Below are 25,405 nucleotides of genomic sequence, written 5' to 3' on the forward strand. Positions count from 1 at the left end.
TATTCATTTTGAATGATTTTTGACAGTTAAAGCATTTGGAAAAGAAGTAATAGTAGTTGAACAGGCGACAGACAGTAGATGACATGTACAGTAGAGGATCTACAGTTGATGGCTTTACTATGTGTGTCGAGGGGCTCCAGAATATTCCAACATACAGACATAATGATATTTTTGGTTATCATCTCGCCTCTTTATGTTGTCATACACGATTAAAGACCCCCGTGCATCACATGATTCAACACCCAGTCACATTAAATCGAAATATAAACAGCCGACATGATCTTTCCAAACGAGTAGCAGCAGCTTGTGTTCAATTGCAAAATGTAGTTTCAGCATCCAGCGCAACAAATGTCATCCAAGCGCAACTTTAATTCCTCTGATTATTAAATGGGTTTGAGAAAAGATGACGGCCTCCTTTAAACCCACCCGCTGACATTAAATTAATCAGGAATGTCGCTCGTAAACAAAAAAAAGTCTCAGATATCGCTGTTCTGTCCTTCTCAGTGCACGGTAATTAAAACCCTCATCCCTTTGAGATACACACATGTAAAAATAACGACAAATAAGTTCTTGGCAGAACTCAAGAAATCCACTCTTTCATGTCAGGCCAGCTGTAGAGAGAGTCTTCTTCATCCCTTCCTCATCGACAAAAAGTGAACCAGTTCAGCTTCCACTAAGTACCTCCATGTTGCACCCAGAAATCAGCGCATCTGAGTAGAATTTAAACATCTTTTCTTTTTTTTCTTTTTTTTTTTACTAAAGTGACAGATTTACAAACACCGTATAAACAGGGTTGACATCATTGGCAGCTGGCGACAATCTGGACCATTGTGGCTTTTTGAAATTTGAGCAAAATCCCTCCTTTTAGACAAAAATGGACGACTTACAGGATTACACGTCATACAAATCTTTTTGGCTCTTTGAAACCTGACCCGCCCCTGAGAGGCAGCGTTTGGGGTACACTGAAGATGTTTGTTTAGAGGACAAAGAAGTGCAACGGAGGAGGGTTTTGCTCAAACTTTTTGAAATGTCTGAGCGAAAAGACAAATCTCTCTTGGTGCGACATAATGAGGAGATGAAATTTAAAAGTACCACCTCTGCAACAGCCAGCGGTCGTGCTGTCGATGCTCTTCACAACGGGGTTCGACTACACATGAGAGATAATCCCTGACATCAATGTAAATCACATACACTTTGTCAAAAACAGGTTGTAAAGTTCAGGTACAGAATCACTGAGGAAAAGCACACAATACTATAAAGTCAAGCCACTATGGCAAAATAGAAAGTATTGAGGAACTAGTCATTGATTGAAAGTTGGCTCGTATCCTTTGCAACACTGAGGACTGCTCGGGTCACCGTGCGGACGACCGCGTCGCTTTTCTACAGGCAGATTAAAGGAGAGGACAAAGTCTCAACAAAACACTTTGTAAATTTCATTTAGCACAGGCCATAAATACACTTAAGGAGATGGAAATAACATCAGAAAAGTGTACACACTCGTAGAAGCTATCCTGAATCGAAAGGACAAATCTAAATGGAAAAAAGATGAGGAAGTCTTTGCTCATTGTCTCTCCTCAGAAATTCCAGTAGAACGCTGACCTCGCTTAGTGATTTATTTATTGATTCGTCTTGGCAGAGTGCAAGTGTCAGCCACATGGCTTTTTAGACATTTTCAAAAAATATATATTAAGAACTCGTTCTCTTGTAGCCCCACGCGGGCATGTCTTTCTTCAGAACTGTCAGTAAACAAGTTGACACTCTGGAGTTGAAATGGTGATGGGATGATGCTGTTTAGGGTTGCTGCACACACGTTGACAAATAGAAAATTTCACGCTGAAGTCGGACGAGAGGAAACACGGCGTAGCCCTTGTGGGTCTCCCAACAGAGGGGAAACGGCTCACACGGTCAGCTTGGTCTGGACTTTTAAATGTGCTTTAAAGACACCGGAGGGTCGCAGGGTGGAGGGGCAGTTGATCCTCGCATTTGCTTTCAACCACAGTGTTTGTTACCCAGCTGCGCCCCCGACTCAGAGCGCCAGGAGGGTGGGTGAGTTGAGGGAGTCGGAGGACTGGTCGCCGCTGCTGCTGCTGCGCCGGTGGGCCTTGGAACAAGACTCGGAGGAGGGTGAGGGGCTCTCAGGCTCCAGCATGTTTGGATAGGTGAAAATGAGGTTTGGAGCATTTGGTGTGGTGGCTGGGGTGGACGCCACCACCACCGGTGTGTTCAGGCTGTCTCCGTCTGGGCAGTACATCCCACCGCTGATGCCGCTGCCACCCAGGCAAATAGGCTTGATAACAGAACGCTGAGGTTTGCCCACCTGGTCCTCCGCATCCTCAGGCTCCTGCTTCACCACCACATGGTTCATCTGAGCCCGTGAGCCCATGTTGGAGCGCATAGTGAGCGGGAGCGGGGTGCACTGCTGCTGCTGGTGCCCCGATGTCTGGTGGCGCTCCTCAATGGGCAGCTTGCACACAGGATTGTGGGCGACCAGCATGAACTCCAGCTTGTCTTTCTCTTTCTGCAGACTCTCGATCTCTTTCTGCAGGTCTGCCTTCTCGTCCTCCAGCTTCTCAGTCTCCTGTTAGGACAAAAAGGAGAGGCACATAAGCTGAAATAAAGAGTTACACCAGTGTAAATCATCATTTTACGGGGCACCATAGCTTGTTGGTTTTAGTGACAACATTAACTTGAGCTTCATAATGCATGCTATAATGCCAGAATTTCAACTTTCTTTAAGCCAAATTGTATCTGTGATTCTCTAAAGTGCCAAAAGAGGGCACTGTTTGTTTACTTCCCTTCCCAGAGGCACGGTCAGCATGTTTAAAACGAATTTGTTATGAGACGTTTGGACTTAAAATGTCTTCTTAAATCTGTCTGTTTGAATTTGAGCATGGCATAATTGCAGTTTGTTGTTTGTGTCCTGGAGTAGTGAGACCTACATCAACAAAGTAGGTCTTTAAATCTTTAAAGTATCATAAAGATGGAAAAGATGCTTGCAGACCCTAGGCAGAAAAAGATATGTTGATAAGCTGTCTGAGAACTTTGAGTCGTGGGCAAAGGTATGAGAAATTTCATCAAGTAGCCAAGATGGAAGTTGTTTAGTGTGACTCTTAAATGATACCAGTCAAGGTGCAGTACAAATATTGTGACTACATTCTTCTGGACAGCAGCTCTTCCTTGTTTGAGTTTTGATAAAATCAGGTGTGTGGAGAGGCAGAAGAAAGGTTTCTTTTTTTCTCTTCTTGAAAGTCCTGGCTGTGGTGTGGTTGCGTGTGTGCCAGCAGAAATCTCCATGTGGGATTGTGAGACGAGCAATTTTCCCCTTTTACAAAATGTCCTGCATTCATGAAGACAGCTGCCTACAGCAAATTCCATTCCAGGGTTTTTCTTTTTTTTAAGGCCTGACAAGCTCAACCTCACTGTAATTCGGCTAATTAGTCCATTTAGATCCTGTTACTGTCTGCGAGGCATGAGCTGCGAGACAGCCTTACCTCTGTGTGCAGCTGCCCGAGACAAAAAGCTTTTCATCACCTGTCATCTCCTCGCTCAGACCTTGCACTTAAAGGCACTGTAAGAGTCAAACCAGTACAGTGAGGTTGTAAATTAAGGAGTGGAGTTCAGTTGAAAAAAATCTGGGCTCCTAACGCACTTATGAACAAGAGTGATTTTTTTTCCCTCTCTTGTGCAAAGATTTTGTATTTTCAGCAAACCACTGAACATGAAAAAGCAAAAAGGATGGATGTTACAGCTAAATACGAGGACTAAGATAAAAACAAAAGATACTCACCCCTTGCAGCATCTCGGTTAGCTCTCGTCGGCGGTTGCGGCACTTGGCTGCGGCTAACTTATTCCTCTCACGTCTAACCCTCCTTTTCTCCTCTTCTTCTGGGGTGAGCTAAGGACAGGCAAAGAAAGAAGATGGTTAAAAAGAAAATGTTTGAGAGTCAATATGGAGCTCACTACTGGCTGTGAGAATGATGGTTATACTAGCATCATAAAGCAAACCTGAGACAAGCTCTGCTTCTTCTAAATGTATTTACTTTAATGGTTTATGGTGTTATCGATTGATTAGTTTCGTATTCAGGATCCCATTTTGTCCTCACCTGTTCGTCTCTCTTGCGTCGGCCTCTGGCGTCGCCAATGGAGCGGATGACCCCGGGCCGAGCCAGTGGGTTGTGTGCCAGCAGCCCTGGCCCGTTGGTCAAGTGATGGCCGTAGGGGTGGGAGCGTGAGTACGGGTTGGACATGGAGGTGATGACTGTGGGCTGCACCATCCACTGCAGGTCTTGGCTGGTTGTGATTGCATTGATTGTGGGGATGAAGGCACTGTTGGAGCCAGGCATGTCAACCCTGTACTTCTGAAAAAAGAAGGAAGCAGGACAACTTGATGAGAGGGAATGCATGATGGAGGAAAATGTTCTAGAAAAGTGGGGTGGCTGATGTGTTGCCAAAGGGTGCAATTTAATTCCATAAGCATCTTAGCTTCTGAGTTGCTCGCAGCACAATTGCAGCGACGCCTCCGCCACCACCCACCATTATCAAATTCACACATTTTCCACATTTCAAGCTTATAGTAATGATTCAATCCACATGGGCTGTGTATGTAACCCCTGGAGTAGAACAGTGACACATGCTGTGAATCATGTGGGAAAGCCCAAGGTGTCCAGCACATCACATTTTACTGCAATAAGCCTCTACACATCTGGACTGGAGAAGTATGAGTCAGATTTCAAATTTAAATTTTTCAAAATAAATAAACCATAACTGTCTTACAAATGATCTGAGCTGGGGTTAAATTATCTCAGAACCTTTTAAAGCTATTTTACAACAAAAATGTAACTGTGTAGTCATGTAAGCCATCACTGATGAAGAATGACAGATGGCTCCTGACTCTTAATTATTGGTTTCAACCTCACCATTATGTTCATTATACATACATTTGTGTATGGAATATCCCCACAATTAGAACTTATGTTAGACTAGTCTTGCCTCGTGTTTTTGGTGTCAGCAGACAGAATGGCAGTTCGCCTGCTTGTGTGCGTAATTTACGCACGACCTTCCTCCTCCCCATCTCCGTTATTCCCGACTTTCCGTCGGATATCCCGGCAGTCTATTGGAACTTTGTTTATCTGGTGAGTCATTGTGTATGGGATTTGTTAAGCACATGTGAAACTCGCTCAGTTCCAGTAAGAGGGGAAGCCGCCAGCTGTAACAAGCCTTGTTATCCAGAATTATACGAGAGTATATTTTTGCCGGTTTGGTTTCGAAATACCAGCAAAACAGAAGTCCATTAAACAAAAGGATTGAATAGACCGTATGCAGAGGAGTCTGGCAGTCAATGGAGTTATTGAGATGAAACTTAAAACATGATTAAAAAAAAAATCTATTTGTCCAATAAACACACCAATTTATATTCCGTTTGTCTCAGTTACAAAGAGGTCATGTTCCATCCAGCTGTAATGGAAAACAGGCAGTCAGTGAGTGATTACAGGGAACCAGAGCAATGATAAATACGGGCCAAAAGTCGTTTACTGTAATATTGCGTGAGCCTGACGACGCTTTTCCACAGAAGCGCACGACACGCAAGACAGGGTGTGGGGAAAAAGACATGCCTATTTCCGGATTTAGATCCTATTATTTTAGAATATACAGACTCGCTGTCGTCATGGCTTTGCACACCTACAGTTTGTGTATCTCCTTTGGAATGTTCGACCCCTGATGAAATGACAGACCGATTGCAGGGTTTGGTATTGGGCAGTTTCTCTGGGTGAAGCAACACGATAACAGCCATTTCGGTGAAGAAACGCCGTCTTCTGACAGTCCTGTGCTCCCGATCTAAGTGCGCTTCCTGCTGGAGGAAATGTGCCATTTGCAGCCCGAGACCCGTCTGATCGAATTAGACCACACTCTAACTCCATGGCCACGTTTGCAAGCAGTTCACTCACGAACGAAATTGAAAAATTAACATAAACATTTGTCACCTTTTGCTGAACCTTCATCTATTTCTGCAACAACACAAGCCACTGCTGGCCAAAAGAAATCCGACATCTCCCAGCGCCTGTGTTTACATGAACGCATCCAGCAGCACATGCCTGTTGCATTCAGTATAAGCTGGATCTCTTGTCTGTTTATTATCACACAGCTCAGAGTGTAGCTCGGTGTATGGTGTTTGTCTGCTCTGGAGGGATTTATTTATGCGCGTAAAACAAGCCTCCACCGCTGCAATGTACTCGTCTGTTACAGTTTTACGGACGGACAGGACAGATGGCAGTACTCGAAAGACACAATTTCACATCTGGAAATAAGAAGCTCGCATCCATGTCGATGTGTCGCTTTTCACCCACACCGAAAAGCGAGCAAACCCTATAAAATTTTACCTTGAAATAACGACCCATTATATTACCTAAATTATATTTTTGATTTATATGCGTAAAGATTCCAATTATTCAGCATTTACCGTGCGCACTGGCTAGAGCGTAAATGTGCTATTTAATTCAAATATATCATCAATGTATGTGTGCTTGTTTCAAATGGTAAGAAAATGAATACGATGTGCACAAGATTTGCATCTGTGGAGTCACCGCTGTAATAATCAGTGTCACTAGGTCCATCCGTTTCCCCCCAGGTGTATTATCAATCTGTTAAAGGAAGAAAGCACGGTACCATGTTGAAAATAAATCATGAAATTCTGAGAGGTTGTGGATCTGAAAGAGGTGACAGTTTTAGATAACTCCGTTAAATCTTTTCTGCATCAGCTCGTTGTTGTTACCTGGTAGCTTGAGGTAGAGATCGGACTTCCGATCGTGCTGCTGCCGCTTGTGAATGACTCTGGCTGGGCCGGAGAGGTGCTGCTGCCGCGGGACGAGGTGTCGTAGTTCCCGGAGTAGTCCTGGTACATGATCCAGGAAAGAGGAAGATTTCAGTGGACTGTTTGAGCTCTGGAGCCTTTCTCTTTAAATCCCCGCAGTAAAAAGGCACCAACAGGAGAAAAAAATCCTCTGACTCGAGACGTTATTAACTGAGATATCCAAAGACGAGCTGGCAAAAGTGCAACTATGCTTCTGAAAACTAACCTATAACATCTTACAAATATTGCAAGTTAGATTTTTTTCTTTTTTCCTCTTGTTAGTCTTGCTTCTAAAATATTTTTCTTCTTGTGCTTTTTTTGTGCCGCAGGTAGACTACGCTGTCAAAGATCCTCTCAGGTGCGCAAAGTTTAACTTAAAGTCAGCAGCACACCTTCAGCAGTCAAATCCAGCAGAGAAGAGTCGGACTGTAGTTTGTGACTCACGCAGGTTAACGTTCGCTTTAAAGCCTATTGCCTGTTTTCAGTTTTCGGAATATTTTCCGCCGCCTTGCCTACTACTACTCTATGCGGAGCGCTCTGCTGTTCACGGAACAGTTCGAACTTTTTTCTTTTCCTTTTTACCCCACTTCCTAGAGATGACTCACTTCAATGGCACTATGAAGAACTGCAACGGCTTTTCAACTCCAACGAAACAATCTACGTCACACCTGGGCGTTGCAACTTCAGCCAGGGAGGGGCCATCTCTGGATAAGGCAGTGAAAGGGAGAGATCCGCTCTGACCGTCCTTCTCCTGGCGGACACGGGAGACATAATCGAAATCCGGGTTTACAGTTAAAGCAGCTAAAATATATCTCCAGATTTGAATTTGTTTGTTACGGACGTCAGTGCCCGCTCTGGAGTTAACCATTTGTCTGACTTGCTTCGGTCCATTGACGCATGTTTCCTAAAATGGGCAGTTGCGTCAGTCAAAGCTTTTGGGTTTCCTTGGTAAAGGAAGCGTCAGACACTGGAGGGATTCCCTCCCCTTACGCGCTGCACTCTGGACTCGGAGCTGCTTGGTCCAGGTTCGGTCAATCATCAGCGCAAGAGGGCATAAAACATTACATGTATAGATAAAAACACTCTAGTTTGAACAGTCAAGGCAGCTTATTTGTGGATTTTAATGTTTACAATTCCGTATCAGCGTATGTGGGACCTGACAGCGCATGAAACCAAATCACCTATCGCCTGAAGGCACAAGGGCTCAAAATCCACCAGTGTTCATCTGCTCCTGCTCTGTTCGCAGACGCACTCAGAATGATTTGGCATGCAGTGTTTGTGCACAAAGGGGTCTTTGTGTTTGTTTGTCTCCGACGTATTGTGCGTAATTTGGAGAAGTGGCACAAAACAGAGAAGTGCGTGAAGCGCGGATGGTCACATTAATGTGGACCCACTGATTAGGTCAACACAACAGTGAAGCGAAGCTGCTTCAAAGGAATCACTGAGAAATGTGGGCTAATTGTAATTCGGACGCACCTCATAAACAAGGGCACAGCGCCCAGAATCTGACACGTTACACGATATAAAATGGCGAATTAAGTATAATCCAATCTGCTATGGTTCCTATTTTAATATGTATCTCTACAACTGGTGGTGCTGAGCTCTCTTAAAGCTGTTTGCGGCGCATTTATCTGCCAGAAAGAGTCGCTCCCGTCAAAAAGTTTCATTTTCAGCTGGGGGAATTTGTGTAGAGGGAAAATTAGCTGCAGGGGGGGTTTCTGAGGTGACCACTCGCCGGGGAGTGACTGTGCTTGGTCATAACGTGAACACGTCAGTTGTACTGTAGGTTCTCCAGCCCTCCAATATGTCACCCTTTCCAGAATTACTGGGTGTCATGTATACATTAACTTTTGACCTGCGCAGTGATCTGTAGCAGAACTCCTCTGAAACCGCTGCAGCGCTTCGAACCTTCTCTCTAGAACCGGTGACCCAAAGCACACAGATGTTTAATAAATCTTTGGTTGATATTAATTTATGATTGATGTTTATAACCTGCCAGCGGCGCAGCTTTTGAACGGCAACTGTGTTGCTAAGCGACACAGTTTCTGCTAAATTGCTTGGAGAAATCTAATCAGCCACAGACCTATAATTAATGCTCTAATATCTTTTGAAATGCACCCATCGGCGTCAAGCAAGACTTGAAACTGTAACACATTCTGTTCCAATGGGTCCATTTGTTATTTTTGAGAGATTAGGCCAATAATAGATATACAACATACCAGTCAGATTTTACCGCTCTTGTTAAGAAATAAGGGATTCTAAACTTTAAGAGTTGGAAAAACTGTCGTGCAAAAACAGCCTGTCAATTCACGGGTTCGTGGTGAGGTCAGGGCACAGAAAGACTCGTGGATCAGCATGCGCACAGAGGCCAGTTGATGCGCAGGTCGTGCGCCACTGGCGCGTCGCTGTCCCGCCATCACACATCATAGGGAATCAGCTGCACGGAACATCTCATCCCGTAATTATGTCCACTGACAGTCTGCGCCCAAGAGGCTTACCTGGCCGCGGTGTACGCGCTATAAGGGCTCGTGACGCAAGAGAGCTTTAACCTAATGCTGCCTTCAGGTACCGCCTGATGAATCGAATCAGGCCAGTTTAAATAGAGGGCATCTCTCCTTTGGTAAATAAAAATAAATAAGGTTTTAAAATCAGAAATTTATCAAAATAAACACAAAAAATAATACCACTAAGCTCTCATCTCTGTCATGAAGAACACTGAGACAATATTTTTCTTAGTTAAGAAGGTAAATAATTGATTATTTATAATACAATAATATCTTTTAAAGGTGTCATTTTGTATGAAAAACGTTTTTTTGTTTGTTTTTATTTTTCATGAAATTAGTTCAAATGAGGGGGAAAAAACAATTTATACTGTAGGAAAGTTTTAGATCAGTGTTCACCCACTGATTTACGGCAGTACAATGAAAGGTCGGGACAGAAGACAACGGCAGAAAAAAGTCCCATAAGATAGATGCTCTCTCAGAGTCACCAAGTCAAAATGAAAATACACAAATGCACAATTTCCTTATCGCATCCACAAGTGCAATGATGCTCAACTGCTCTGTTTCCATGTTGCAAATTGAATGAGTTCATCAGTTAATTGCTCCCAGTATTGACTCATTCTGAGATTGAGATTAGAATATCAGTATCTGAGAAAATAATGAAATTTCTCAACTTGTTGGCTGTAGTTGCCCCACACTCTGACTCTGGACAGCATGTTGGTTTCATATAAGTCAACTATAGATTCCCTCTACTGCAGTGAACACATTTCCAGTACCACACAGCAAACTTAGTTTATCTGGACACTTTTACATCAGCCATAAAATTTACCACCTGTAGCATGTACCTTACATTGTATATCAGAGAGAGGTATATCCGCACTTTCATACCCAGTGAACTAGGTAATCAGATGTACATTTTTTACATATTGGGAGATGATAAAAACAATCATATAGTCCTTTTCATGTCTTAAAATTAATAAAAATAGAACCTTTGATGGACATCACACAATCTATTACACTGTTTCACTATTTATTGAGCAAAAACTGAACCAAAATTCAGAAATGGTGTATAAAAAAACCACCCTTACTGCTTCGATTGGAATTAAACGGATAAATAGCAGCCAGGTGGTGCTAATCAATGCACTTGATTCATTCATAATCAGTAAGTGTGACACCTCCATAAAAGCAGAAGTTCTGTCAGTTTGCTGGTCTGGAGCATTCAGGTGTGTGTTTAACACAATGCCAAGAGGAAAGACATCAGCAATGATCTTAGAGAAGCAATAGTTGCTGCCCATCAATCTGGGAAAGGTTATAAACTAATTTCCAAACTATTTGGAGTCCATCATTCTACAGAGAGAAAGATTATTCACAAGTGCAAAACATTCAAGACAGCTGTCAATCTTCCCAGGAGTGGACGTCCCAGCAAGTTCACCCCAAGGTCAAAAACCAAGAGCTACATCTCAGACTCTACAGGCCTCAGTTAGCATGTTGAACGTTAAATATCCTGACAGTACAATTAGAAAATTCCTCCACAGTGATTTGAGAGACATCTTACAGAAAAGGTTTAAAAATCTGTATATGATAGAATGCAATACGGGAAAGTTCTCAGGCATTCTGTAGCACTTTTGAATATTTATTCTCCTGTAGATTAACTTTTCTCTTTTTAATGATCCTTGATAGGCCAACAAAAGTTGTTCAAGCTGACTTAAAATCAGGATGCTTTTCTGCTTTCACATTTTGGCACCTCAGATCACATATTGTATATGCTGAATGAACTCCTGTGGTCCTGCCACTATATTACCATCATTACAGTTGTCAGAATAAGACCCGGCAGGATTTCAGACTCTGTCTGTGGTGCTGTTTGCTGTTATTAGCCCCCGTAGATTAAATAGAGGTGTGACTCACATGTGCTGTCTGATTCAGTTTGAGATTGTGAGCCAGTACCTACCTGCTTTTTTTAAGTAAGAAACATTCAAGAGACCCTTAAACACATGCAAAAAGTGGCTTTTCAACCTCTCAGTTTTCTCATTTCTATAAATTTAGAAAGTAAATAGCTGAGTGGGAGTGAGATGAGGAGACTATTTCAGCTAAGATAAGTCAGTGAGTACAGATTGAATTTGTCTTCATTTTGAAATGTATTATCTTATTATTACTTTGTTGCTCTTGCATTCCTTTCTTTTCTTTGTCCTGTAATGTCATTCACATGTCATGTTGTAATACCCTAACCTAGATAATAGCTCAACATGATCAGCGTGGCTAATCTCTCAGCTCAGGTGCAGCCAGTAGGACATACGTAGGCACCAAAGTGCTGACAAGGAGTGGAGAGAGTGGGGTAAAGAGCAAGTCGGTATGACAGACAGCAGGATTTAATATTGTGCTGGTGGCCTGTTGACACAATGCTGTTTTATTAAGCAAAGCAGCAAAGAAATTGCAACATGTAGCTTCTGGGTCTGTTGCAGTGAGCTGATTAAATCCAGCAGTTAGCTGCACCTTTTCTTCTCTCACACATAAGTCAGTGATAATGGCGGGGCAAGCATGCACTCTGTTGTCTTATTATTTTGTGCAAGTTGGACTTAAATAAAAATCTAATCAGCAGTTTCTTGAAGATGCCCACTGTGCAGGAACATGGCTTTAAAAAGAGGCAGGATGCCAAACTGGCAGGCAGCTCCTGTGAATTAAAGTATCTGCCCATCAGTGATTTCATTTACCCGTTGCCTGGGTGACTCATGTGAAGTAGTCTAACACAACAGCACACAGGGATCATTTGAACGTTCTTGACCTCCTGAGAGTGGGATTGTAGAGAAAAGAATATGAATTCATTGGCTGCTTTTCCTCCAGAGGCCGGTTCCAACAAAAAGCCCAGCAAATGTATCTCTGCATCTAAAGACGGTCAAATTAACTCGATGTGGTGTTGCTTCAGCCTGGATGCCAAATCTCTTCATCTAAAACAATCACCACTTAAACTATTATTCAGGTATGGTTGCAGTCGGGAATTGATAAATCCAAATATAAATGGTAGTGGCCTAAAATACAGCACACTAAAAAATCAAAAGAGGTTCAAATGAAAAAGAAATACAGCAAAAAAAGATAATGTACAAACAGAAGTCGGTTTTATATATGGAGATATGTCAATTTAAAAAAAGAAAACCATCTGATATATATCGGGTTTAAAAATGAGGTAAATACAGCCTCTATTAAACAACAACACATTACTCATTATTTTTTAAACACAGACTAAGACAAAATTGTTGCTTCAGTTCATTGAGGTTTGCAGCTTTGGTTCATGCACAGCTCTCTTAAGGTCCCACTGGACTTTGACTGGACCATTGCAACACCTTGATTCTATTCTTTCACACATTCTGTTGTAGATTTGCTGCTGTGTTTGGGATCATTGTCCTGTTGATGAGCCAGTTTCAGCCCAGCTTTAGCTGTGGGACAGATGGCCTCACATTTGACTCTAGAATACTTTGGTATCCAGAGGAGTTCATGGTGGACTCAATGACTGCAAGGTGCCCAGGTCCTGTGGCTGCAGAACAAGCCCAGATCATCAGCCCTCCACCACCGTGCTTGACAGCTGGTATGAGGTGTTTGTGCTGATATGCTGTGTTTGGTTTCCTCCAAACGTGCTGCTGTGCATTATGACCAAACATCTCCACTTTGGTCTGGTCTGTCCAAAGGACATAGTTCCAGAAGTCTTGTGCTTTGTCCAGATGCAGCTTTGCAAACCTAAGCTGTGCTGCCATGTTCTTTTTAGAGAGAAGAGGCTTTCGCTGGCAATCCTTCCAAACAAGCCATACTTGTTTAGTATTTTTCTAATTATACTGTCATGAACTTTAACATTTAACGTGCTAACTGAGGTCTATAGAGCTCTTTATTGCAGTTTGTCCACCCTGGGGTGAACTGGCTGCTCCTATAAGATTATTGCTGATGTCTTTCCTCCTTGGCATTGTGTTAACATACACCTGAATGCTCCAGACCAGCCATATGTTTTTATCTATTTATTTAACATACTATGTCCTGATCCGTGAAACCTTGGAATTAAAAGAGGGTGTATTCTGATTTTCACTTGACAGTAAGAACATATTGACATGAAACTCTCCAATTGAGAGGAAGTTATTTTTGCCAATTATGTTCATTTAAAGAGATTCCACTTCAAATTGCTGCTGCTGGGTGTGGAGATGACTCTATCTTTACGGGAAACAAATGCAATTTGACAATATGATTCTCTCTCTCAGCTTTCATGACAGCCAAGTCCTTGAAGACTGTCTACTTTAAAGAATAAGAGTGGTTAAACTTTCATCAGAGGGGAACAAGAATGTGTCAGCCACTTCTTAAAAGCCGTCATACTCTCTTGCTCGTTTCCTACTGCAGAAAGGAAAAATACCGAATGACATCATCTAACATCTGCTACAATTTGTCTTCATATCATTCTGGTGTTACACTATCTGACACAGGAGACTGCTGTCGAACTAGGAGTCGTTTTTTGTAATTTATCATTCAGCCCTGTTTAATCAGGTGGCTGCAGGCAAAAAGCCAAGTGGAGACACACAATTACCTGTACTGAGCATACAGTGCCTTCCAATCAACACATCCGAGTGCACTCTTGACAGTAACTTCACAAGCGTTAAGGTATCAGTTCCTGATACAATGGAAGGAAGTGCGTCACAGGCACGCAATACCTCGAGACAAAGAAGAATGGAACGCTGCTCAGGCAAAAACAGCAGAAAGAGAAGGGGAAGTGTTGGAGCATGTGGTGGAAGAAGTGAACAAATAACAGTGTCTGAAAGAAGAAAGACCGCAAGTGGTCGGGGGACTTCTGAGCAGGCACTGAGCGGTCAACACAGCCACCTGCAGCTCGCAAACAAACGGGACCCTGATGTTGCTTCCACTTTTACTGGACTGCTTGTTTTCAGTGGAAGAAAACACAACTCGCCCCTCACCTTCCCACTATACTCAACACTGGAAACCGAGGAAAGGAAAATGTTGGCTGCCTGACAAAAGTGGGCTTATTATTTTGTTTTGGTTCTCCTGCGAGTTGTTTTCCTCGCTGTTGTACCAAAACAGTCAAATCAAATGGCATTTCTGACTGCAGCATCAGTTCTCACACAATGGGCAAGTTTATCTCAGTCCATCAACAACACTGTCAGTGTAATTTATGAGTAAGCTGGTCTGAGAGCAGTCTGAGGGCTGTGCAGCTTGGAATGTTAATGGGTTTTGGTCGAGTTGCTGTTGTTTGACCTCAGCTGAAAAACCATCACGCTGTTGTCTAAAGCTGAGGGGCTGAACAGAAACTAACTTCCACCAACTTTAAATCACAGTTCAGCTACAGGGTTGTTATTGTTAAATCTTGGAACATCTTTGTTTCTGATGTTGTTTTGTTGTCAATAAAACACTTCCCAGAAATCTCCCGTTGAACAAAAAACTGTGGGTGGTACGACACCTTCGTTCACTTTGGATTTTCACTTGATGATGTCTGTGTTTAAAAGCTTTTGATCTGTTCTGCTAACTGCCCATGTTTACCTTAAAGCCTGGAAATACTAACAGATCACTTCCCACGCATCTGAACATTTTCCCAGTAAGTGGTAAAGGTGTGCCAGAGTTTGAACAAGTACAGTGTGGTTTTGAGGTGCACATTTGGCTGCAGAGTTGCTCTGGAAACCATTGCTTCTTTCTCTGCTGTAAGGAAAGATGACTGTTGTCTTTAGATGCAGTCTTACAATGTTCCATGTAAACATAAAGAATTCTTGTTTGTGGCTGTAAACATTTAAGCTACGTACTCTGAGGTTCATCTTCACTGCAGAGATTCCACCTTGAAAATCAAACGTTTGTTCACCAAGATGAATGCTATCATCTTTCTATTACTTCTGAACACAAAGCAGACAGTCATCACGTCAAAACCACAAGATAAGTTTGAATGTTTCATTCCCCCCTGTAATGTCAAAGTGTTCCTTGACATGTCTTCTTGATTAATTGAAAATAATCGAGGAGGATTAAAGAGTATACCCACCTGTACATGACAAGACGAATTGGAAAGGGGTCTTAGAGATGTATGAGTTATCATTTCATTCTGTAACAGGGGTAACTGAACTTCCTCACGGAGGTTATGCATTGATTTGTGTGTTATAAGATGAGATTTCCTTTTCTTTTTGTTTACTTGAACACACATATAACTGCACATAGAAATAGAGACTTGCAGCATCTCATGAAACTGCCATAAAAGACTGCACTTTATACATTTAACCTGTGTTTTAATTCAGACCTTCAGCATAAAAAGATACATTTGTGTGGTTTGAGGACATCCCCATAAACCAGAGACAGTTCAGAAAACTCATGACAGAACTGTCACTCACACTGCACACAAACCAACTTTTCCTGTCTTTTAAAGAAAGGAAAAGAAACGTATGTTACGGTCACATAAAGAATGGGTTGAACTTAGCCAGTTTATTTGTAAATGTATGGAAGAAGAACTGAGTCTTTAAACAAAGCATGTCCAACCCATGATGTGGTGGACTGTGTGAGAGTAAGTACAGCTGAATTCACTACTTTAAGTAATGTCTTTAAGTTACTTGAATTGTCAGATGACGCTGCAGTTGTAAAATCAAATCTGTGGGCTGGTTCGGAACTCTGAAGGATGAATTGAGTGCTTAGACCCATTTGAGACTAGCTGAACTTATACGTGCAGGAGTGATATTGACACCAACCACATCATCTGGGTGTATTAGTCCAGCTTTGAGAAGGTTAATTTTGTAAGATTTCAGTCAGGCTACCATGCTTTACATATATTTTAGAAGTCCAGTTTTGGATATTTTGGTGAGGTTTATCCATTGGAAACAACTTGGGTTTTAGGTCAGACCTTAAAGAAGAAACATATATGTCTTTGCATCTTTGTTATAAATCTCTCTGGGTTGCAGGGTGATAAATCCCACCTCATCTTCAACAGAAACAAACACGATACAGGCTTGAAAGAAAGCGTCCCACTCTAAAAAGGTTCTTGGGAGTGTACCAGGCACTTTTGGATTTGGATGTGGCTTATTTTTCACATAGAAACAACAACATAAGTCGTGTAGGTGTTGTTAAGACATACTTATGACCTAGAAGGGTTAGGGTAGGGTGTGGAAAAGTGCTTGTGAAAGAAATCCTTGATGGACTCCTCACTGAGACGAGCTAGTAAATTGAGCTTTTTTAAAAAAAAAGTTTTCTGCAGTAGATGATATGAATAACACTTTTTTTCTAACCATAACAAAGTATTTTCATTGTTTAGACTAAGTCAAGTAAAAGCTAAAATAAACCAAATAAGAAGCTTATAGGACTAAAATGTTTTAAGGGGACTTTTAAGGTAATTGGGACAGGACAGTCCCCTGAAGGATGATGTACCTTCACAGCCTTTGGTACTCCTCATGCTGGGAAAGCTCATACTCTCAAACAGGAGCTTAAAAAAAACCTAATTAACTACAGTCGGCCACAGTTGTGGTGCAATAACTACGAAAAGAATCTTTCTTTGACAGTTATAGAATATGCTCTTGTGGTCCTTAAGTCTCTAAGATGACCAAAAGTCCTGCTGTGGTCTTAGACTTACATCTCCTGCATCAATGTCCTGCACTTGTCATCCAGCTTTCTTTTGTTGAGTTTGAGACTGTTTTTAAAGTGAGTGGAGAGGCTCCTCTGAGTTTCAGAAACCCTGTATGGGGACATCTGACGTTCGGGACAAGTGACCCGTATGGCTGTTTGGTCTGAAGGACTTGGTATTGTTTTTGTGTGTTAGATTCCAACAACGTTCCAAAGAGGCAATTTAAAGCTTGTTGCGATGTGGCAGTTGTTTGGAGCGGAGCTTGGACAGCTTTGGTTGTGGCAGGGGAACTTAAATTGAGCTGAAAATGAACAAGTAGACTGCAGTCAGTGTGACTGAGTGATGGATAATGACACAAGAAAAAACACAGAAACATAAACCTCTGAAAGCATTATTTTCTCTTAATGAGACAACAAAGCAACGTAGTACTTCATGTGAACTTGTAATTTCTGCCATTAATCAAACAGAAATGGGGGAATAGAAATCTGGAATGGAGGGTGTGTTTCAGTCCTTCCTCCTTCGGTGCGTCCATTCCTTCCAGCTCGATGCAAGCTTAATGTGAGTGTTGAAAAGTGGAAAATTTAATTAGGCTGCCAAGGGGGGTTTGTGTCACTTGGCACGAGCCATCCCCCACCCTCCACCAACACCATTAACACTCCCCCCTCCACCTCCTCCAGCCCTCACACCCTTTGCTGTTATCCCATTTGCTGCAACGACCCCCATGTTTGCACTTCTTTTTGTACTTTCACCCAATCCTTCGGGACATGACCCACCAGGCCAAAGAGGCAGATGGAGGTCAACAGTTTACTGCAGCACAGAGCTCGTGAAGTGGGTGTGAACTGATGTGTGGATACACTGAAGCAGTGTGGTGTATGCTGCAGGAGGGCAGACGTGCTGATCGGCCATTTTTATCTTGCTGCTTCTTGTGACATAATTACTACCACGCTGTTATCACCCCATGCTTCCTTTTAGATTGTTGCTCATATCTACCCTTGTAGGGTTTTTTTTATCCTCACAGTGGTAAACCTATATGTGAAACTGAAATAAGTGACAACGCTGTTGAAGAGATGTGGCTAAATAGCAACAACAAGACAAAGACTGGTTTTGTTGCTGTTTATTTGATTTTATACATTTTTAGACCCTCTTTGTTTGTTATGTTAGGCATGGCTGGATTCACCTGTTTGTGTGCCTGTGACAAGAATGTGATGTCAGGCCCTCATTGATCTCTCGCCCTCCATCCATCATATACAGACAGCACAAGAATACTGAGTGGAAATTGTATTTCACAGGTGTAAAAAGTTTGTGCAAAACCCTTCTGTCGATTACTCTTGGTTTGTGTCAAACAGGTTATTTACCTAGTTGTGTTGGAACATTGAAACTTCAGAAATATCTCAGCTTGTAACGATTTAAGTAATGTGCAAATTAGCTGCAAAAGCAACAATTATCTGTCTAAAAAGGATGTCACCTTTTATAGCCATGCTTTTATAAAGGAGGGTTTCTCCTTTCTCAGAGCTTATTTAGTTATACAACAAAGATTACTGCTGACTATGTGGATGACGTGCCACAGTTTAATTTCACCTTTTCATGAAAGTTTTCATTTCACCTGAAAACTGAAGCTGATTTAGTCTGCAGTTACTAGAGGGGTGGAGTTGTAATTTTCAGACAGCGCCTCCTGTGCAACCTTAATTTCTTAATGTCCTTTTCATGTCACATTGCACATATATCGGAATCTGGCCTGTCTCAAATGGACAGTGCTCGTTAAACTATATTTTTCTTGACAAAAAGGATCTAGTAACTAGCTATCTTGCTAGATATCTACAACTCCTATTTATGTTTTTGATCTGTCTCATATCCTGACTGCTAACATGGGAAATGGCCTTGATTGATTACGTTACAACCATCCACTAGGGGGGGGCAATAGAGGTTTTGGCTTCTTGGGAGAAATCGTGTTATTCATCTGTATGCCGTCTTTGGTTACAAATTGTAGTTACTCGTGGAACTTACTTTGCGTTGTGTGAATTTAGTTCAATTTGGATAATCTATATCATAGTTCATAATAAGCCACCTCCAGAAACACTAGAGAATGTTGCAATATCTTTGCTCTTTGGCTCCCCCTACAGTTGTGGGATGTAACACCACCGTCATTAAAACAAACCTCTGTGTGAGCCCTGTACTTGTACAGCTATACACATAAATTGGTTGTCATACTAAAATGACCACAAAGGCGCCATCAAAAGCCCACAAAAATGTGAAGTGATCGTAAAGGAAAACATTCTGGACACTAAAGTCGTGAACTGCGGTATCCCGGATTATTTATTTTTTTTAAGGTTCACAAACTTCTCTGGTGTTGCTTTAAAGATGTAGTCAAAATTAACATTAATCCCGTTATAATCCAGTGTAATCAAATGTATTATAAAAAAATTAGTCCAATGCATATAATACCAATTAGCCCTGCTAAAGAAACCAAAGGATTGTGTAGCTTATTCCTCTAGTCAATCCCCTTTCCTGAGCGTGCACGAGGCAACAGTGGGGAGAAAACGCTCAACAAGCACCATAACCCCTAGCAAAGGATACCTGCTGTGAAAGAAAAAAGAGAAACAAAAGTTAGTGACAACAGCAATACCACTCGTCATACATTTAATTCTTTCTCTAATGTGTACCACAACCACCGACTTTCTTTTTCTTTGTCACTTTCTGATCAACATTTTATTTCTACTTGCCTTTTACAGTGATACTATGCACGTTTCCCTGGTAAAAGGACCTGCTGCACAAGTAGATATTAATCGTTCATTCCAAGGTATTAAAAATGTAGCTTTCAATTTAGCAAAGTAGTTTGATACTAATGGAATTTTAGTTTTCAATAATGTAATAAAATGTATGAAGTTATCTTATGTACTGAAATCCAGTCAAACTAATTAGCATTTGTACCAAACAATGACGGAAAACATTGTTTTTCATTTTCATTTGAAGAATTCCTTAGGAAGTGTTACACCAAATCTGCTGCAGTCGCAGCACCAATGGTGTCTATGGCTCAGGTGGTAAAACTGCACAAATTGCACAATTTATGGTCATGGTGATAGGTCATAGGTAGCACCAATTAGTTAACTTCTTTGGGCTGTTTGAGATGTTAATGCGTTTTGTGCAACTCATAATTTTATTCTTGTAGCTTTGGTGGAAATATATTTATATGAGCTACAGAACATAAACTTCAGACTGCGAACAAATTTTTTTCATATGTGGCCAGAATATAATTGGCACATTCACCAAAGGATTTGTACTCATGTTGTAATTGAAACTCTGCTGAATGTGGCTCCTGTGTTGCAGCTCATGTGCTGCATTTTTACCTTAAATCTGAATGCTGTAGTTTTCGGTAGCATAATTTCTCTTTATTAGCAGATGTTAACAAGATGGATGGAAAACTTTAACTTTAACATTTTGATGCAGATTCTGTGCAGAATCTCTCATTGATATGATGCCAAACTGATGCCTAGATTGTGTTCACATCCTGTCAGCCTCAAAAGAAAACTTTCTCTCAACTAGTCAGGAAACATGCTTATCCCTCGTGCACTCTTCCAACTTATGGATATTTACTTTTTGAAGGATTGAGGGATGGGGGGGTATGGGGAAACTGGAGCGGGTAGCGGCTGTGTTGATGGTGGAGGGAAGAAGGAGTCTTGTCACATTACATGTACCTGTCTGTGTGTATCTTAACTTGTAGCTGTCATCTTACCTGACAGGTCTATCAGTGTCCACGGCTGATCAGAACGCGTCCCTCAGCCTGACAGGCTGAACCGACAGCGCCACAATCCAGACTGACAGCTCCTCAGGTAGCTGGTGGATGATGGGAGGGAGGAAGAGGAAGGAGATGGGGAAGAAGGCCACGAAGCAAGAGGAGTAAATTAGAGTGAGTAAACACCTTGAGCTAATCCAAGCTGCATGACTGATCTTAATGCTAATTTTACAAAATGATCTGATAATAAAGTCATTTTAAGATCATGGATTGTATATGAGTGCCAGGAAATTCCTTTTAAAATTCCATTATAGCCAAGAATCTGCCGAGGAGAGACAGTGCACCAGTTTTAGTTTTTAAGCAAATTGAATCTCATCTTTTATGACAATCATGCGTGTTGAACTGCAGCCAAACAGTGTGCTTAAGGAGAGCTGCATTCCAGAGAAAAAACACCTGCGGGATGTGCTTTAGTAAAGGTTTAAATCAAGTGTCTATGATCACACCCAGAGGGGCGAATGAGGAAGGCCCCTCCCCACTTTTTGCAAAAATCTGTCTTTATCTTGTCAAAAGCCATCGAAAACAAGCTCATCAAGAACACCCTGACAAGACAAAACGGGAAAACCTACAAGCTCCAGAGCGAAGACTCATTTGATCAGCTTAGCTACGCTCTCCTGGCTTCTCATGTACGAGGAGTAATTAGCAATTAACAATCGGGGTTTAACTGGATCCAGTTATTATCTGTAAGCAAGGCTTTTGGAAGGGTGTGTGTGTGTGTGTGTCTGTCTATTTGACACAGGATTGCAGTTGCAAAACTTCTGTGCTCCTCAGGTTTGTTTAAAAAAAAGAAGAATAAGGGACCCAAGCAGTAATTCTCTCGTTTTCACGACATCTCTGGGCCACTTTTTTTTCCTCCAAATTCCCAGATCAAACAGGCTGTAACAAAAGGCCCCAAATCCCCCCTCCGCTCGCCGCCTCCTGCTCTCTCTTTCCAAAATTAGTTAAGCCTCTCAGCTCCATCATCCTCAACATGGCTTGCATCAACAACCCTACGCTGCATCGCAAATGCTGCATAGCCTCTGAAATCTCTCCCTCGCTTTGAATACGCTGAAGATGAGGGGGGAAGAGAAAACCCTCCACATGTCACTCTGAATTTGGACTTGGAGACAAAACACAAAGTACCCCACAGCTACTACAGTTTCTTTTGTCTTTTCTTGGCAAATTTGTGAAGTCGGAAGGCTGGAATGCAAAAAATAAAGGTGAAAAAAAACAGTCAGGCGAGGCTGACAGATTGGACGACTCGGACACAGTGACAGGAAGGTAAACAAACTCCACTAATGTCCGCCTTCACCACTCGCTGAAATTCAGGCCTTTTGGATGCTCCTCGTTCTCCTCCGATTACCTCATCTTTGCAACTGCCCCGACTGTCATCTCTGTTCACAAGGAGGATGATTCAGGATTTTTCAATCACTCCCTACTTTTCTGTTATCACTGTTGCATGTAAACTCCCATTCCCTGCAACTTTGTCTGCCTCTGACATACTTTTCTAGTCTTCAAAAGTTTCCAGTGAGTCGCCTGATTTCTGGGGTGAAGTGGGGAGGGAAGTGCTAACTCTGGGTTGTTGCCCAGGAAGGTGCTCTTTACTGAGCTTTAAATGATCCTGTTTCACACACTTGTCAGTTCTCCAGGCTGGCAGGTCCTCACTGCCTCCGAACTCGCTGCTTACAGGGTTGTCAGCAATGCACTTAATGTTAATCTAATGCTAATATTCATGTTGCCTGCTCCCTTGAGCGAAGGACACCTGTTTCTGAACAGACAGCATGACGATGCTCTACAACAAAGACTCATTTAGCCACCAGGAGGTCTGCAACAGAAACAAAGCTGTAACCTCAAGCCACACACTGCGGTAAGAAAATGCTTAAAAGAAAGTAGAAACAGCCCTTGAGTGCTCGTTCAACCTCTGAGGGGGAAATGACCATTTCATTTTCAGTCCAGCAAAGCGTGGGCTCATCAAAACCAGCCTCATCAATTTTATCATCCCATGTCCAAAGATTTCAAGCTAATTATTCTAGCCTTTAATTATTCCGTCCAACTGCCATTGAGATCTCTCAAAGACAGCTGGATTAGTGGATTTGGAGTATTAGCTGGGAGGGTTGGCAGACCTCTGCACTATGATTCAGGAAGATTTGAAATACTTCTTCAAAAGGTACCTTGAGCTGCACCTTCACAGGATCATTAACACCGGATAAATCCATGTTAAGTTGCTTAAAAGCGTGTAAAGGTGAACCATGTTTAGGTGCAGACACTTTTTGGGGGAGGAGGCTAACGAAATGCGACTCAAGCATTGGGACAGTGACACAGTTTAAGCCACTTTGGAAGGAATTGTTTACAAGTAACTTAAAGGGCTCATGTCAGTTTGGGTCAACATTAGTGAGTGAATAAAACTTCAGGAGTGACAGTTCACTTCACCTTCTGCAGTGTCATGATCTGTATTCGAGGAAGGCCGATGATTCATCCACTCTCTGTGTTTCAACTTATGTAAAGCAACATTTCAGATTTAGCAGTTTTGGGTTGAAGCCGAGCTAAACGCACATCGAGATCCAACGCTATTGAAAATCAATCGGTACCTTTTTGAGCTGAGAGTCGTGATGCCTGGAGCTGACTGTCAAGTTCAACTATTCTTTGCTTATGCTCGTTAAAGATGCTTCCCATCATGATGCTACCCCTCCTCTGAACTCACTCTCCCCCCCCCAGCTCTCCAAAATGAGAGCAGCTCATCCCGCGGCTGACAGCCGAGATGTTTTGAAAGCAGGTCGGGAAAGGTTAGAGCGACAAACATGCAGCGGGGCAGGGAAAAAGACAAAAAGAATCTTGGTTTTTAATTATTTTATTAAGGGGCCTTGATGCTATTAAATGCCCCAGATACATTCACTCTATAGTTCTCAATTAGAGTTGACAGTTGCTGCTTTACCAACAATAAATATAGCAAAAGGCTGGGCCTTAGGCCAGGAAGGACCCCTAACTATGACCCTCATATTTAATGATGAAAACAAGCACACGCTCTTCCTCACTCAGGCACACACACAAGCACGCACAGGCATGTGCACGCACACACACTCATCCTCTCTTTGCTCTAATAGGGCATCGGTGTGTGAGTAAAATGGAGCCACAGCAAACAGCATCTTCGAGGTTTGGAAACGCATCAGACATCGAGGTGTATGCTTTACCGAACACCTCGACACATTTGAGCAGAACATCGTTTTAAACAATTGGCCACAATGGTGAGTAGCAAGTTGTTCATAGTTTATATTTGGCCACAATGCCTGCCGGGGTGCTGTAGGAGTGGACTATTTATTACCTGTAACACTATCTGGCTGAATAATTACAAAAAAATTGATTGTGAAATACTGTTAAGATTAAGATCAGATTTACTGTCATGCATACACTGTTAAGAATACTTACCGTTGATCTCACTCCGGTAGTTACTGACGCATTGAACCGGGCAACCTGCTGCATTAACCAGGTAACCCTAAATACGATCTTAATGGTAAATGAATCCAAATGATGCATCCGTCTGTTATCTTTCGTTTGTCTAAAGTTGGGTCGAGGACGGAAACGGTGAAATAATTCCTGCACCATCTTGCTGACATCTCCTCACTCCATGCAGGGGTTATTTAATGTTTTTTTTTATTTTTAAATTAAATTATTTTAGTCACATTTAAGAAGCAATTTTTAATTAACTGGGGGCACGAACATATTTATAGTGTCTTATGAACCTTCATTTTGTGTAACATATTTACTACTTTATGCTGACAATCTTGTTGTGTTTGAAGTAAACATGATCATATGTTAGTTGTGTGTATTTAATGTGTTTTTAGATACATGGACTATGACAATATTTCAGGGATTATACTTTTTTTTTACCGTCTCTAAACTAACAGAAAATTGTAAAATTCTGACTTTTTTTTTTTCTCCAGGTGTTTTTCTGAACTGAAACAGGTGAAGGTAGGATGGTCTAAACACAGTTGCTGTTTGTTACTCATTATCTGAAACATGGTATTAGTCGTTAATAAGATTATAACTTTTTTTTTTATCAGCTTCATCTGGTGTTTCATGAAGAAGACTGTATATGTGAGTTAAGTATGTTTTTCCTGCTCTCTTTTTTTTAATAGACATTCAGAGGTGACAGTAAATCAAATCAAACATTTGACTTATTCATTAGATGAATCTTCAAAGAGCATGGTGCTTAGTCACCAGACATGAATTTCAGTGAAAAAAAAAGTCTCTTTTATGCTACCCACACACTAGAAGACTTTGAAAAGACTTAGAAAGACTATCAGCTCACATCTAAAGCCTAGTGTTTATAGTTTTTAGTCCCAGACTAGCGTCAGACTAAAGATTTTAAAAAGACTGAATCTTGTAGGGTCACTATTTACAAGACTACAACTAGATTTTTTAGATTGTTTTCCCATCATACTCAGCAGAAGTTTTACAAAAATGGAGGAGAAGCTACTTTTAGCTACAGCTGCTCTTGTCTGTGTAGTGGTTTGTGGTGAAAAACAGTCCATTTTCGCCTGCTTGTTGCTCATTATTCTACAGTCGCCGACATGTTTGTTATTGACTGTCTGCTTTCCTGTTTCTGATTTTGTCAGTGCTCATCTATTGGTTGTTGATTGTGTTACGTCACTGCGACAATATCAAACACGTTTGATATGATCCCAAGCCCAAGACTAGGGAAAGACTGGTATAAAACGTGGTCGCAG

General features: G+C 41.8%; 1 protein-coding gene across 1 annotated transcript; it reads right to left on the reverse strand.

Annotated features, from left to right (window-relative positions):
* Nucleotides 1-730: 730 nt before the first annotated feature.
* Nucleotides 731-7,478, reverse strand: fosl2 (FOS like 2, AP-1 transcription factor subunit). The gene is made up of 4 exons (XM_072364773.1): nucleotides 6,770-7,478; nucleotides 4,104-4,358; nucleotides 3,788-3,895; nucleotides 731-2,578 (listed from the first exon to the last, which is right to left on the reverse strand). The coding sequence occupies exons 1-4, from the start codon at nucleotides 6,896-6,898 to the stop codon at nucleotides 2,027-2,029; spliced, it is 1,044 nt and encodes a 347-aa protein (XP_072220874.1). The 5' UTR covers nucleotides 6,899-7,478; the 3' UTR covers nucleotides 731-2,026.
* Nucleotides 7,479-25,405: the final 17,927 nt, after the last annotated feature.

The sequence above is a fragment of the Leuresthes tenuis genome, unplaced genomic scaffold (assembly GCF_036924035.1).
Source record: "Leuresthes tenuis unplaced genomic scaffold, fLeuTen1.0.hap1 SCAF_15, whole genome shotgun sequence".
NCBI classification, from domain to species: Eukaryota; Metazoa; Chordata; class Actinopteri; order Atheriniformes; family Atherinopsidae; genus Leuresthes; species Leuresthes tenuis.